The 12374-nt window shown below is 48.8% G+C and overlaps 1 protein-coding gene across 5 annotated transcripts in view; it reads left to right on the forward strand.

The window, feature by feature from the left end:
* Positions 1-12374, forward strand: part of ACAD10 (acyl-CoA dehydrogenase family member 10) — a 39194-nt gene that overhangs the window by 22333 nt on the left and 4487 nt on the right. For 3 of the 5 annotated variants that reach the window (XM_036354449.1, XM_036354450.1, XM_036354451.1), the window contains exons 11-18: positions 470-615; positions 2631-2804; positions 7545-7945; positions 9007-9147; positions 9856-9993; positions 10094-10184; positions 11063-11221; positions 11850-12022. In XM_036354449.1, coding sequence (XP_036210342.1) covers positions 470-615; positions 2631-2804; positions 7545-7945; positions 9007-9147; positions 9856-9993; positions 10094-10184; positions 11063-11221; positions 11850-12022 — 1423 coding nt within the window. The remainder of the gene's footprint in view (positions 1-469; positions 616-2630; positions 2805-7544; positions 7946-9006; positions 9148-9855; positions 9994-10093; positions 10185-11062; positions 11222-11849; positions 12023-12374) is intronic. The other 2 variants (XR_004974946.1, XM_036354452.1) reach the window with 2 other exon arrangements.

Consider the following 12374-nt stretch of genomic DNA (forward strand, 5'->3'; position numbering starts at 1 on the left):
CTTCTAGGTAGCGGGGCTTCTTACCTGGAGGCTCAGGTTCCAGAGGCGTGTGTTTGAGAGAGGGCCGGGCAGGAGGTCGCCTGTTCCTTCAAAAGGCAAAGAATTAGAGTCTTTCTTTTGTGGAAGGAATGCCAAAGAATTTACAGACCTGCTTTAAAACCGTCACAAGGAGGGAGAAATTACCAGGTCCTAGAGAGGTTAGCTATGTAGAGAGGGCTCCCCGACCAGAGCCGTGGCCTGTGGGGGAGGAATACCGCCTGCCGGCCCCTTCCCATCTCCTGCTGGGGGCCCCATTTGCTGAGCCCAGCTGGGCCAGATGGCAAAGGAGCAGGTGGCTATAACCACAGCCCCTGCAGCTCAGGCTCCAGAGGCACACAGGGGCCACAGGAGCAAATGCCCAGCACAGGGTACACCCTTGGTGACCCGTCTTCTTAGTACTGTCTCTCCATTCCTTCTGTGGCTTATCCAGGCTGGACAACCTGCTGTTCCATCCAGAAAAGACCGAGGTGCTTGCTGTCTTTGACTGGGAACTTTCTACCTTAGGCGACCCCCTTTCCGACGTGGCCTACAGCTGCATGGCTCACTACCTGCCGCCCAGTTTTCCCATACTGCGAGGTAGGAGCTGCCAGTGGGGAGAGGGAGGGATTAAGCCAGCTCCATTCCCAAAGCATTGGGCCCCACGCAGCAGGAGTAGCTGTGACTGGGCTAGTGCATGGAATTGAGGTCCAGGCAGTTTGGGTGGAAAATGCCTTTGGGATGCATTCTTGTCACAGTGGGGGGAAGTGGATGCAGAGAGACTATGAAGTGAGAAGGATATGCACATAGGCACTGCTTATGCTTCTATACAGCTAATTTCTAAAATTAAAAATACAGGTTTACTTAAAGTTAAAAATCATCAGTGGCACAAGAGATAACCACTGCCAATCTTTTCATGTCATCTGTTTTCTATGTGTATTCATACATTTATTTAAATGAAAACGTAATTATATGATTTCATGACTTGCTTTTTTCACTTAATTATATGCTTTGGACATGTCTTCATGTCATTCAGTATTTCTTCTACAGCAGCGGTTCTCAACCTGTGGGTCACAACCCCTTTGAGGGTTTGAACAACCCTTTCACAGGGGTTGCCTAAATACATCCTGCATATCAGATATTTACATTATGATTCATAACAGTAGCAAAATTACAGTTATGAAGTAGCAACGAAAATAATTTTATGGTTGGGGGTCACCACAACATGAGGAACTGTATTAAAGGGTTGCGGCATTAGGAAGGTTGAGAACCACTGTTCTACAGAGTCATCTACACTAATAAAAGAGAAAGATGAAAATTGACCATACCTTCGTATCGCCCACCAGCCAGCCAATCAAGAGAGAATATGCAAATTAACCCAACAAAACTGGCGGCTTAATTTGCATACACAGGCACTGAGCAGCCTGGGGCAGGGCGGGATGCTTGCATTGTTGCCATGGCGACAACACAGGCGTTCCTTACCACCCCAGCTCCTCCGGGTTTCTGGGCAGCATGGGAAGGCAGAAAGGTGGCTCCTGGCCTCTGGGAAGTGTGGGAAGGCAGCTCTGGGCCAGAACGGAGGTGGAAAGGCGGCTCCGGCCAGGGCAAAGGCAGTGCCGGCAGCCAGGGGAAGGACGGCCCATTCTTGCACAAATCTTCGTGCATCAGGCCTCTAGTTTTTAATAATGGCATAGGATTTTATTGTATAGAATTAACTTAAACAAAACATTTGGTTTGACTCCTATTTGAATATTTAATTTGTTTTCAGTTTTTTTATATATTACCGCTTGTCTTCACAAAAAAAGCAGTGAACAACTTTGTATTAATATATTTACTTATATAGCCCTAGCTGGTTTGGCTCAATAGAGTGTCAGCCTGCGGACCTAAGGGTGTTGAGTTCAATTCCAGCCAAGGGCACATACCTCATTTTGCAGGCTTCTCTGCAGCCTGGGCCCTGGTATGGGCACTTGCAGGAGGCAACCAATCGATGTGTTTCTCTCACATCAATATTCCTCTCTGTATTTCCCTTTCTCCCACTCTCTCTAAAAGTCAATGGAAAAATATACTCTGGTGAGGATTAAAAAACACACAAAACAAACAAAAATGAAAAAACAAGTGTGTGTGTGTGTGTGTGTGTGTGTGTGTGTGTATGTATTTGGCATACTCCTAGGATAAATTCCTAGGAATGGAATATATTACCTGCTTCGGAACCTTGAAAACGTTACAAATGAAGCAGATCTATAAAATGTTTTATGTGTTGTAATTTTCTTTTTCATAATTTGGTGGGCTCTTTCTCGCAATACCATTCTTCATCAAATGACTGATCAAAAATAATATGCATCCACGCTGAACTGTGGTCCAGATGGAGTGAGAAGCTCCTCATTCCTTCTCTTACTGCCAATTTAGCCTGAAACTTTCAAGAGCCAGTTTGGGACTAATAGCCTCCTGCCTGGATTCCAGCCGTCTGAGGGAGGAAGAGCCCTTGAAATAATGAGCTAACCCGATGAACTGGCTGGGAAGCTAGCTTCCAGGCGAGGAAGTGCTTTTCAGAATTTAAATTCTTGTGGCCACGGGAGTGGGGGTCACTGACTGCCCAGGATGCTCTGTCGCCACAGGTCTGCGTGACTGCGATCTGACTCAGCTGGGCATCCCTACTGCAGAGGAGTATTTCAGGATGTACTGTCTTCACATGGGGATCCCTCCCACTGAGAACTGGAACTTCTACATGGCTTTCTCCTTTTTCCGAGTGGCCGCGATCCTGCAGGGAGTCTACAGGCGCTCGCTCACAGGTAATGGGGTGGCCTGGGAGAGCCAGCTCGAGGGTCCCAATCAGCTTCTCCCCTGGAGACCCACAGAGACATCAGAGGGACGGGTTTGGCCGGAATCTTTAAGATTCCATTAATTCAACCATTTGTCATTGAGTATATATCATATAGTTGTTTTTATTTTTATTGACTTTTTACAGAGAGGAAGGGAGAGGGACAGAGAGCTAGAAACATCGATGAGAGAGAAACATAGATCAGCTGCCTCCTGCACACTCCCCACTAAGGATGTGCCCGTAACCAAGGTACATGCCCTTGACTGGAATCGAACCCGGGACCCCCCAGTCCGCAGGCCGACACTCTATCCACTGAGCCAAACCGGTTAGGGCTATCATATAGTTTTGTTCTTTAAAATATTTAAACTTTAAATTTTGAGATAACATACATAAGAATTTTAAAGTGAAAACATACATGATAAGTTCAATCATATAGAATGATACAAAATTATTTATTCTTCTCAGCGCCATTCCTCAAAGTTAAACACTACTGTTAAGAGTTTCTTGGGCCACCCAGTTTTTTCTATATGTCTACCTTCTCTCACTTTCTCCAAGTTTTATAAAAACTTGATCATCTTTCAAGGTGGCATGTGCAGTCTGAGTAATGAGGGGGAAATGCAGTCCTGTGGTTCCGAAGCAAATGGATTTGGTTCCTAATTTGTAAGGAATAGCATATCTTTAACACCAAAGCTGCATGAAACGGCTCTTTTGAGAAGTTGGCCATGGCAGGAGCCAGAAGAAAAATAGGCCTCCATGAAGGTCCAAAGGGAATCAGGGAAACGGTCTCTTAGAGCAGCGGTCGCCAACCTTTTGGACCTCATGGACCACCGGTTGGCCACCGCTGTCTTAGAGCATGGAAATGCGGAAAACCATCCAGGAGAGCCGGCTGTACAAGGGCCCGCCACAGGGAGGCAGTGTCCACACAGCAACCTGGATGGGCCTCCTTGCGGTGCCCTGAGAGAAGCCTCACTGAAAAGACGGTACCCTGTGATGTGTGTGTGACATTCTGGAAGAGACAAGCTATAGGGACAGATGAGTGTTACCAGGGGCGGGGGAAAGGGACACTGGAAGAAGGGATGATGGGAGTATTCTGTGTCATGATAAGGTGGTGGTTACCTGACTCAACTCCCAGAATTATACGCTTCATAAAGAGGGTGTATGTACACTGTACCTTCATTAAAAATGTTTAATCCTTTTTAAAAACAGTCTTGAGCATATTAAAGAAAGCAAGAGACGGTGAGAGCATGACTAGAGGGAGTTCTGTGATGCTGGTGATGGCGTTGATCTAACAGAATGGTGCCCGAAACTGGCCATTAATCCAGCCACTGGTGACACTTATTACCAATGTCACAGCACGGGCAGCTCAGGGTAACACAGGGCTTCCTGTCGCCCATGGCTGGCAGCGGAAGTCATTGGGGTGTTACTGATGTAGTTTCTTTAGGAAAAGAAGAGAGAAAGAGCAGGAAATACACCAGCCAAGATCAACTTCTGGATCTCAGCCCACAAATGAAAGCTTGGGCACATTTCCTCCCTCTCAGACGCAAATCCTTGTCTTAAAGTGAAGATTAAAACAGTCACATTGCTCCAGGAATCCAATAAGCTATAATAACACATGTAAAGCACTTAACACCATGTCTTGTCTGGATCTCCAGATGTGCATGTTTGTATTGATACCTTTTCTCATGTTATCCTTGCTTCTGCACGTACAGGAGAAGCCTTTAAAGATGTAAGTCAACATCTATTCCAATGCTTTTCCTACCTAGGAATACCAAGGGCACTTAAAACTGACAATGGGCCTGCCTATACCTCTAGAGCTTTTAAAAACTTATGCTCTACATTCGGCATCGCACATACTACAGGAATACCCTACAATCCTCAAGGCCAAGCAATAGTAGAAAGGGCTCACCAAACTTTAAAAACACAAATTAAAAAATTACAAGAAAATGAGTTTAAATATTCCTCTCCTCATCATGTTCTACAACATGCTCAATTTGTAATTAATATACTAAATGTAGATTCTGAGGGAAATTCCCCGATGTACAGGCATTGGAACCCTGATCTAACTAAACCTAAAGCCCTCGTCAAATGGAGAGACTTGCTTACAGGAGCCTGGAAGGGACCTGATGTACTTTTAACCCAGGGGAGAGGATATGCTTGTATATTTCCACAGGACGCAGACTCACCTGTGTGGATTCCAGACCGTCTAGTCCGACCTTATGTCTCACCGCCCGCCATCTCTGCCTCATCATAGCACACCTGACCAGTGCCCGTCTGCAGCAGATGTGCAGACCTGAGCTGGAACAATCTGTCCATTGGGAGGATCACATGTGCCTCCGTTTTGTCTTTCCACATGTCCCAGCTTTGCCCCACATCTCCTTTCCTTTTTCCTTTTTTTTAAAATCTAACTACTTGTTTGCTGGTTCTTTGGCCTTTCTCCTTCTTTCCTGAACACAGCCTTTTCTAGAATCTCCCTACCCTACTGTTCCAGGAAGGGCATCTTCCTTTTATGCCGTGACTAGGGGTGTTTGGTATATGCCCCATACATGGAGTTGTCTTGGGCCAAGAGCCTGACATCCTGGGCTGAGAAAGCCCTGTTCCAGGACTCTCCTTTGTCCTGTATTGGCCCCTCTTACCCTTGTGCCAAGAGGGACCCTCTTCTTACAATCCAATTGCCCATAGCTGTTGCCTGAGCTCTCTGTTCATGCTGAGGTTGAAGCCTCATGGTGGCTGGTACCATGGATCTGTCTCTGGCCCAATGGCGTAAGCCGGGCCCTCTCTAGAGAAGAAACCTGAGTTCCCTATGATCAATGCCAGAGCCCCGCCAGCAGGCGAGGGAATCCAAAGGCAGTTGCTGGGCATGGAGGCCAGAGGGACATAGGCTATCAAGGAGACAAAACTGAACCTCACATCACCCTACTTGGCCCAGAGATGGCTGGTAGTCAACGACGGGTAAGACCCCACAGGGTGGGGCAACCTAAGACAGGCACAGTCGAGGGCCAGTAGGAGAGAACTTGGGGTTCAACAGAGGTGGGGCACAGATCCTCACCCCCCCAATGGTTCAGGGGCTTGAACACTCGCCCCTTCTGAGGAAGGTCTCCTGTCCCCATGGCTGCTTCCCGTTTCCCACACCCAGCTCAGATTGGGACCCAGGTAAAGACAGAGACTGCCTGACAGCAGCTGCCCTCTCACTGCAACAGGACTTGTTTCCCATTTATACCTTGGACCACAGGAAAAGGGTCAGATGAAGGAAAGGGCTGTGTCAGGATGCTGCCTTCTTCCCTTTCTTCTCCCTCTTTTTTCTAAACACTTCCATGCCTTGTAGTTCTTTTGTTTTCTCTTCTTTTTCTCTCTACTACCCTCCATCTTCCATATCAGCTGACCCAGAGGGCACAGCTTACTCCTCCTCGGACACCGACACCACCATCAACCACGGCCCTGATGGACCCTTTGATGCAGCCCTTCAACTTGCTGATGCTTCGGGAAGCCCATCGCCAGTGATGCCACCCGCTAGCCAGACCCACAAAGACAATCAAACCAACAACTTGAGGACAGCTGAAATCCCTTGACTGAAGAGGCTGGCAACCTTCTACAGGAATGGGGCTCCTTGTGCACTCCATCCACTATGTTTATAGTTATGCTCACTGTCATTGCTTGCCAGTCTTCTTCCGAGTTTTAAACGGCCCAATCTGAGAGGTGGCCACTGATTTGCATGCATGATCATTTAAAAAATAAAAAAGGGGGAATTTGCCGGGAGCGGGTCCATCCTTGCTGTTTCAAGGGACCTGGCATATATGGCATACTGTTCTTAATATGTTTGCTCACCTTCTTGGCACTATGTGTTTTAACCAAGGTATCTGAGAAAGGTTGTTTCCCCAGGTAGGGATTTTCCCCTGAAGTTAGGGAGGGAATAAAACCTCTTAACTAAGTGCCAGGCGGGTAATTAATCACTTTAACTATGAACAATCATGCTTAAGCTACATAATCTTTACTCCCTGGAATGGAGATAAGAAACGCCCTAACCTTTGTAATAGAGATTGATAGGATTGAATCAACTGGTATAAATACAGATGTAATAAGACAGCAAGACACAGAACTTAGAATACAGAACCAAGAGAGACAGAACCTAGGCACAGAACCTACACAGAACGTTCTCTAGAGACAGAAGAACTTCGCTGGAGAGAACATGGCAAAAGTTCCTGGACAGAAACTGGCCTCAGAACCTAGAGACAGAACCTAGCGAGAGAACATGGCAAAAAATCCTGGACTGAACCTGACTACAGAAATTGGCAAGAGAACCTGACTAGAACCTAGTGACAGAACCTGGCTGGAGAACCTAGCAAGACAACATGGACACAGAACCTGGCTGGAGATCCTAAAGCAGAACCTCTCTGGAGATCCAGACCAGAACTTGGCTGGAGATCCAGACCAGAACTTCGCTGGAGATACAGACCAGAACTTGGCTGGAGATCCTGGCTAGAGATCCTGGCTAGGCTGCTGATCAACTGAACACTGTCTCCGTGTCCTTCCTTCTTCGCCAACTCCGTCCACACCTTTGGGGACCCCTGGACCTGCTGGGGTTGGACCCCAGCAGTCTTGTACATGGCAAGTGCTCAGCAAATGGTGGTAGCTGCTAAAATAATAACAACATTCTCATGAGTGAGTAGTATTATTAAGGGCGATTTGGGAGTAATCACTGTTTTTCTTTGCTTAGGGCAAGCGAGCTCAGCAACTGCTGAACAAAGTGGAAAGATGACTGAGTTTATGTCTAACCTGGCCTGGGAGTTTGCAGTCAAAGAAGGATTCCGGATTTTCAAAGAGATGCCGGCCACAAAGCCATTAACGAGGTCCTACCACACGTGGGCTGGTCCACGGTCCCTGCCGAGCACCCCAGGAGCGAGGAGTTATATCCCCCTTCCAGAACCTTCCTCAGCTCATGCCTCAAAGGGAGCTCTGGTTATCTCTCCAGAGGCCCTTTCCCCACCGGTCAGGGAGCTGTACGAGCGGCTGAAGCAGTTCATGGACCGGTACGTGTACCCCGCTGAGCCGGAGCTGCGCCGTCACCAGGCCTCCGCTGAGAGGTGGACCCCTTCCCCACTGGTCGAAGATCTCAAGGTAAAGCAGCCTTTCACGGGTCAGTGAGACCCGGTCACAGTGGCAGAGCATCAGCTCGCTCACCGGGCAGCTCTGTCCCCTCTCCAGGCAGTGCAGAGAGCGGGCTGAGCTGAACTACCTTTGCTTTCCACCACCGCCATTCCTGGCCTATGGTTTATGACCCCGGGGCAGGTGGGCTTACTATGCATATTTGAATTAGTAAGTCTGAAACAGTGATATTATAGACATCAGTTAATAAAGCCTCTCTTTAAAGAATCTATAATGTCAAAGCTAAAGGGCCAAATCAGTTATAAACTGCTTGTGCTCTTGTCTCATGGCGACACCACGTTAGCTGAAAAACGGAAACACACACTGTTCTGTCAGGATTGGTCTTGTCTTAGTTTTTAAGTTGAGATCTTCAGGAGCACCTATTTGCCTATAATACAGCCATCATCTACTTTAAAAAAAATAGCATTATCACTTTTTTCTAATTACAAACCTATTGCAAAATTAACCAAAACTCAAACGTGACAAAGTACATAACATAGAAAGAATTCTCTAACACCCTCCTGCTCTGAGATAACCACTGCCAACAATTTGGTGTATTAGGCTCCCAACTTCTTTTTTCTATCATATACTAACATATGTTATTATTCCTATGTGGGTTTTTTTGTTTTTGTTTTTAAATATATTTTATTGAGCCCTGACCGGTTTGGCTCAGTGGATGGAGCGTTGGCCTGCGGACTGAAGGGTCCCAGGTTCGATTCCAGTCAGGGGCATGTGCCTTGGTTGTGGGCACATCCCCAGTGGGGGGTGTGCAGGGGGCAGCTGATCGATGTTTCTCTCTCATCGATGTTCCTGACTCTCTATCCCTCTCCCTTCCTCTCTGTAAAATATAGAAATATATTTTATTGATTTCAGAGAGGAAGGAAGAAGGAGAGATAGGAACATCAATGATGAGAGAGAATCATTGATTGGCTGCCTCCTGCATGTTCCCTACTGGGGAGATTGAGCCCACAACACAGACATGTGCCCTGACCGGGAATCGAACCATGCTTCCCTGACTCTTTTTCCCATGCTAGGAGAAAGCCAAGGCCAAAGGACTTTGGAACCTTTTCCTACCCTTGGAGACTGATCCCGAGAGAAAATACGGAGCAGGACTGACCAACGTCGAGTATGCGCACCTGTGTGAACTCATGGGCATGTCTCTGTACGCTCCCGAGGTACCTTCTGTGATGTTCTCCGTGCGTGAGGATGTCCTTGTCCCCCATAGCCTGTGGGTCACCCTTCTGGGCAGACAGCATTTTCTCCAGCTCGGGCTGGACTCAGGAGCCCAGATACAAACTTAACTTTTCCAGTGAGGGAGGGCAGCTATGGCCAGGTGGCTGGACAGAGCAGGAGAGCAGCTAGCGCTGGAGTCTTCTGGGAAGACGGGAGCCATGTGAGGCATGAGCCTGGCTGGCGTCTGAGTCTCCAGCCCACTAGCTCCCGTCTCCTTTCAACAAAGGAGGTCGATGGCTGGGCTTTATAGGCTCTGAAATACTATCTTCAGAATGTCTGTGTCTTTGCGTTTCTCTGAGAAGAGGAAGAACTTTTTTTTCTCCTTAATATGTTTTATTGATTTTTTACAGAGAGGAAGGGAGAGGGATAGAGAGTTAGAAACATCGATGAGAGAGAAACATCGATCCGCCCTGCACACCTCCTACTGGGGATGTGCCCACAACCAAGGTACATGCCCTTGACCGGAATCGAACCTGGGACCTTTCAGTCCTTAGGCCAATGCTCTATCTACTGAGCCAAACCGGTCAGGGCAGAGGAAGAACTTTTGCTCAGGGTGTCAGAGGGCCTGTGACTTGGAAGATGCCCTGTCCCTGGGTATCTGAAGTGTTAAATATGGACATGAGAGTCACCTTCATGCTTTTCCTTTTCAGATATTTAACTGCTCCGCTCCAGACACGGGGAACATGGAGCTCCTGGTGCGCTACGGCACCGAGGAGCAGAAGGCCCGCTGGCTGACTCCGCTGCTGGAGGGGAAGGCCCGCTCCTGTTTTGCTATGACTGAGCCCCAGGTACCACCCACAGGGGCTTATCGGGCCACACCCTCGCCAGGCCCAGATGGACTCCGCGTGGGGAACCTTGCCATCCTAAGTGGAGTGTACTCTCACTCAGGTTGCCTCATCGGATGCCACCAACATTGAGTCTTCCATCAGAGAGGAGGATGGCTTCTATGTCATCAATGGTCACAAGTGGTGGATCTCAGGTATTTGGCCTAAAATCATCTTTCAGTCACACTTCAGTGGGTCTGTGTGATGGGCATGTCTCTCTTCGCCCTGCTGAAGCAGGATAGCAGCTCCATTCCCAGTTGATGCAAAAGAGATTCCGTCTCTGTGCTCCCAGCCAACGCCAGGAGAACCGGAGGTTCTGCGTGGGCCAGGATGGCCACGCCGGGGACAGTTCTAGGAACCTCCCACCCCCCCACCTCCCCACTCTCTTCATCCTACCCTCGGAGCGGCAGCAGGTCACTTCCTCAGTGGCTTCTCCTTGCTGCGAGGTCAGGGGGCTGCATCAGAAAGCTAGTGATAACCCGCCATTCATCGCAAGCTGACTCTGCAGGGCCTCCACAGGTGCTGCAAGAACCACACCTCAGTGAGTCCCACACCTCCCCAGGGGGCCATGTTATCATTCCCATCCCCACTTTACAGAGGAGGAAACTAGGTCCGAGAAGTGATGGAAGGTACCAGCTACCCCCTGACAAGAAGGTAGGGAATCCAGAGTTCAGGGTTTGCCTGATTCTGAAGCCCGTGCCCAAAGCCATTATGTTCACACTGTCTGTGGGAACAGCAGAATGCTGCCAGGGACAGGGTACCAGTTTTCTGCCTCTTGTCTTTATATTTTTCAACTCTGCATGGCGCTTTTTAAAAAATTGCTCTTATGATGTTGGATTCATTCCTCACTGGGACGAAAACCAGCCGCTCTCATTCCTGGTCCAGGCCTGCACGTAGGCATCTGATTATGTGAGTCTTAAAGAGCTCTGTCGGCTGCTGGCTTTGGCTTTCCTGGACCAGGACTGCGTCTGTGAAGAGATCTGATGGCCTTGACGTCGGATGGTGAGGGTCTGTCTCTCTCCTTTCCTGGCAGGCATCCTGGATCCTCGCTGCCAACTCTGCGTGTTTATGGGGAAAACAGATCCGCATGCCCCACGCCACCAGCAGCAGTCCGTGCTTTTGGTTCCCATGGATACCCCGGGGATAAAAGTCATTCGGCCTCTGACGGTGTATGGGCTGGATGATGCGCCAGGTTAGCCCCCACGCCTCTCCGTCTGTGTATGAGTCTGGGCCTGGGAAACATCTGGATGCAGCACCTCTAAGGGCATGATGACATTCCGAGGGCCACATGCTCCTGCCTTTCATTTCCAAAATATCAACCACATAGGCAAATTCCATACAGGCATTTATACTTTTTTTTCATTTCTGAACTTAGGAGATAAGCCCGAATCTGTGAGATAAATGGTCACTCAGGACAATAGTAGGAAGTGCACTCCAAACCTTCTCTTCTAGATCCCGGCGGTCAGCTGACCAGGCTGGAGGTCCTCTTCCGTCTGCTAACAGCATTCACGTGTTTCCTTTCAGTGACTGAGGGATCGCTATACAGTTAGCGTCCCATACTCCCAGGAAGGTTCGCTTACAGTAGTCATTACGCTTTAGAAGAGGAATGGCAGACTATTCATTTGATATTGTAAGTCAGTGATTATTTTTCCATCTTTGATAGGCTCCTTCCTGACCTACTCCCCAACCATGCCCCAGTTAGAAGGCTGAGTAAAAGGCAGGAGAGTTGCCAGCAGGTGACTAGAACTGAGGAAGGGATAAATGCATCCAACGTGGATAGGTAGGTGGATCTCTCAGGGGGAACCGTTTGGATCTTTCAGGTGGCCATGGTGAAGTCCTGTTTGAGCAGGTGCGCGTGCCCAAGGAGAGCATGGTCCTGGGCCCTGGCCGAGGCTTTGAGATCGCCCAGGGCCGACTGGGTCCCGGCAGGATCCATCACTGCATGCGGCTGATCGGGCACTCGGAGAGGGCCCTGGCGCTCATGAAGGCCCGCGTGAGTGCTTCCCCTGGTGCCTGGATCTGACCCAGAGCCTGCTGTCTCTCTTGCTGTCGGACCTTAAATCCTAACTATTTTCTGAGAGCCGACTTAGCAGGTGAAGCAAGGTGACGTTCTTGCCAGGAAGCTGTGTGCCTGTCTTTGCTTTGCATCTGCTACTTTGCTGAAGTTTGAAAGTCAGAGTAGAATGGGTCTTACTCTGTTGAGGTGGCCAGAAGGAAAAGGCTGGGCTCTGCAGCAGCAGAGGGCAAGGTTCCAAGGTCCAAAGGGTCACAGGCTGCAAAGGGCCATTCCTGCTACTCACTCATCTTTAAAAATCAGATACCAGAAAGAACCGTCGTCAGTGGCT

The sequence above is a fragment of the Myotis myotis genome, unplaced genomic scaffold (assembly GCF_014108235.1).
Source record: "Myotis myotis isolate mMyoMyo1 unplaced genomic scaffold, mMyoMyo1.p scaffold_m19_p_20, whole genome shotgun sequence".
Classification (NCBI taxonomy): Eukaryota; Metazoa; Chordata; class Mammalia; order Chiroptera; family Vespertilionidae; genus Myotis; species Myotis myotis.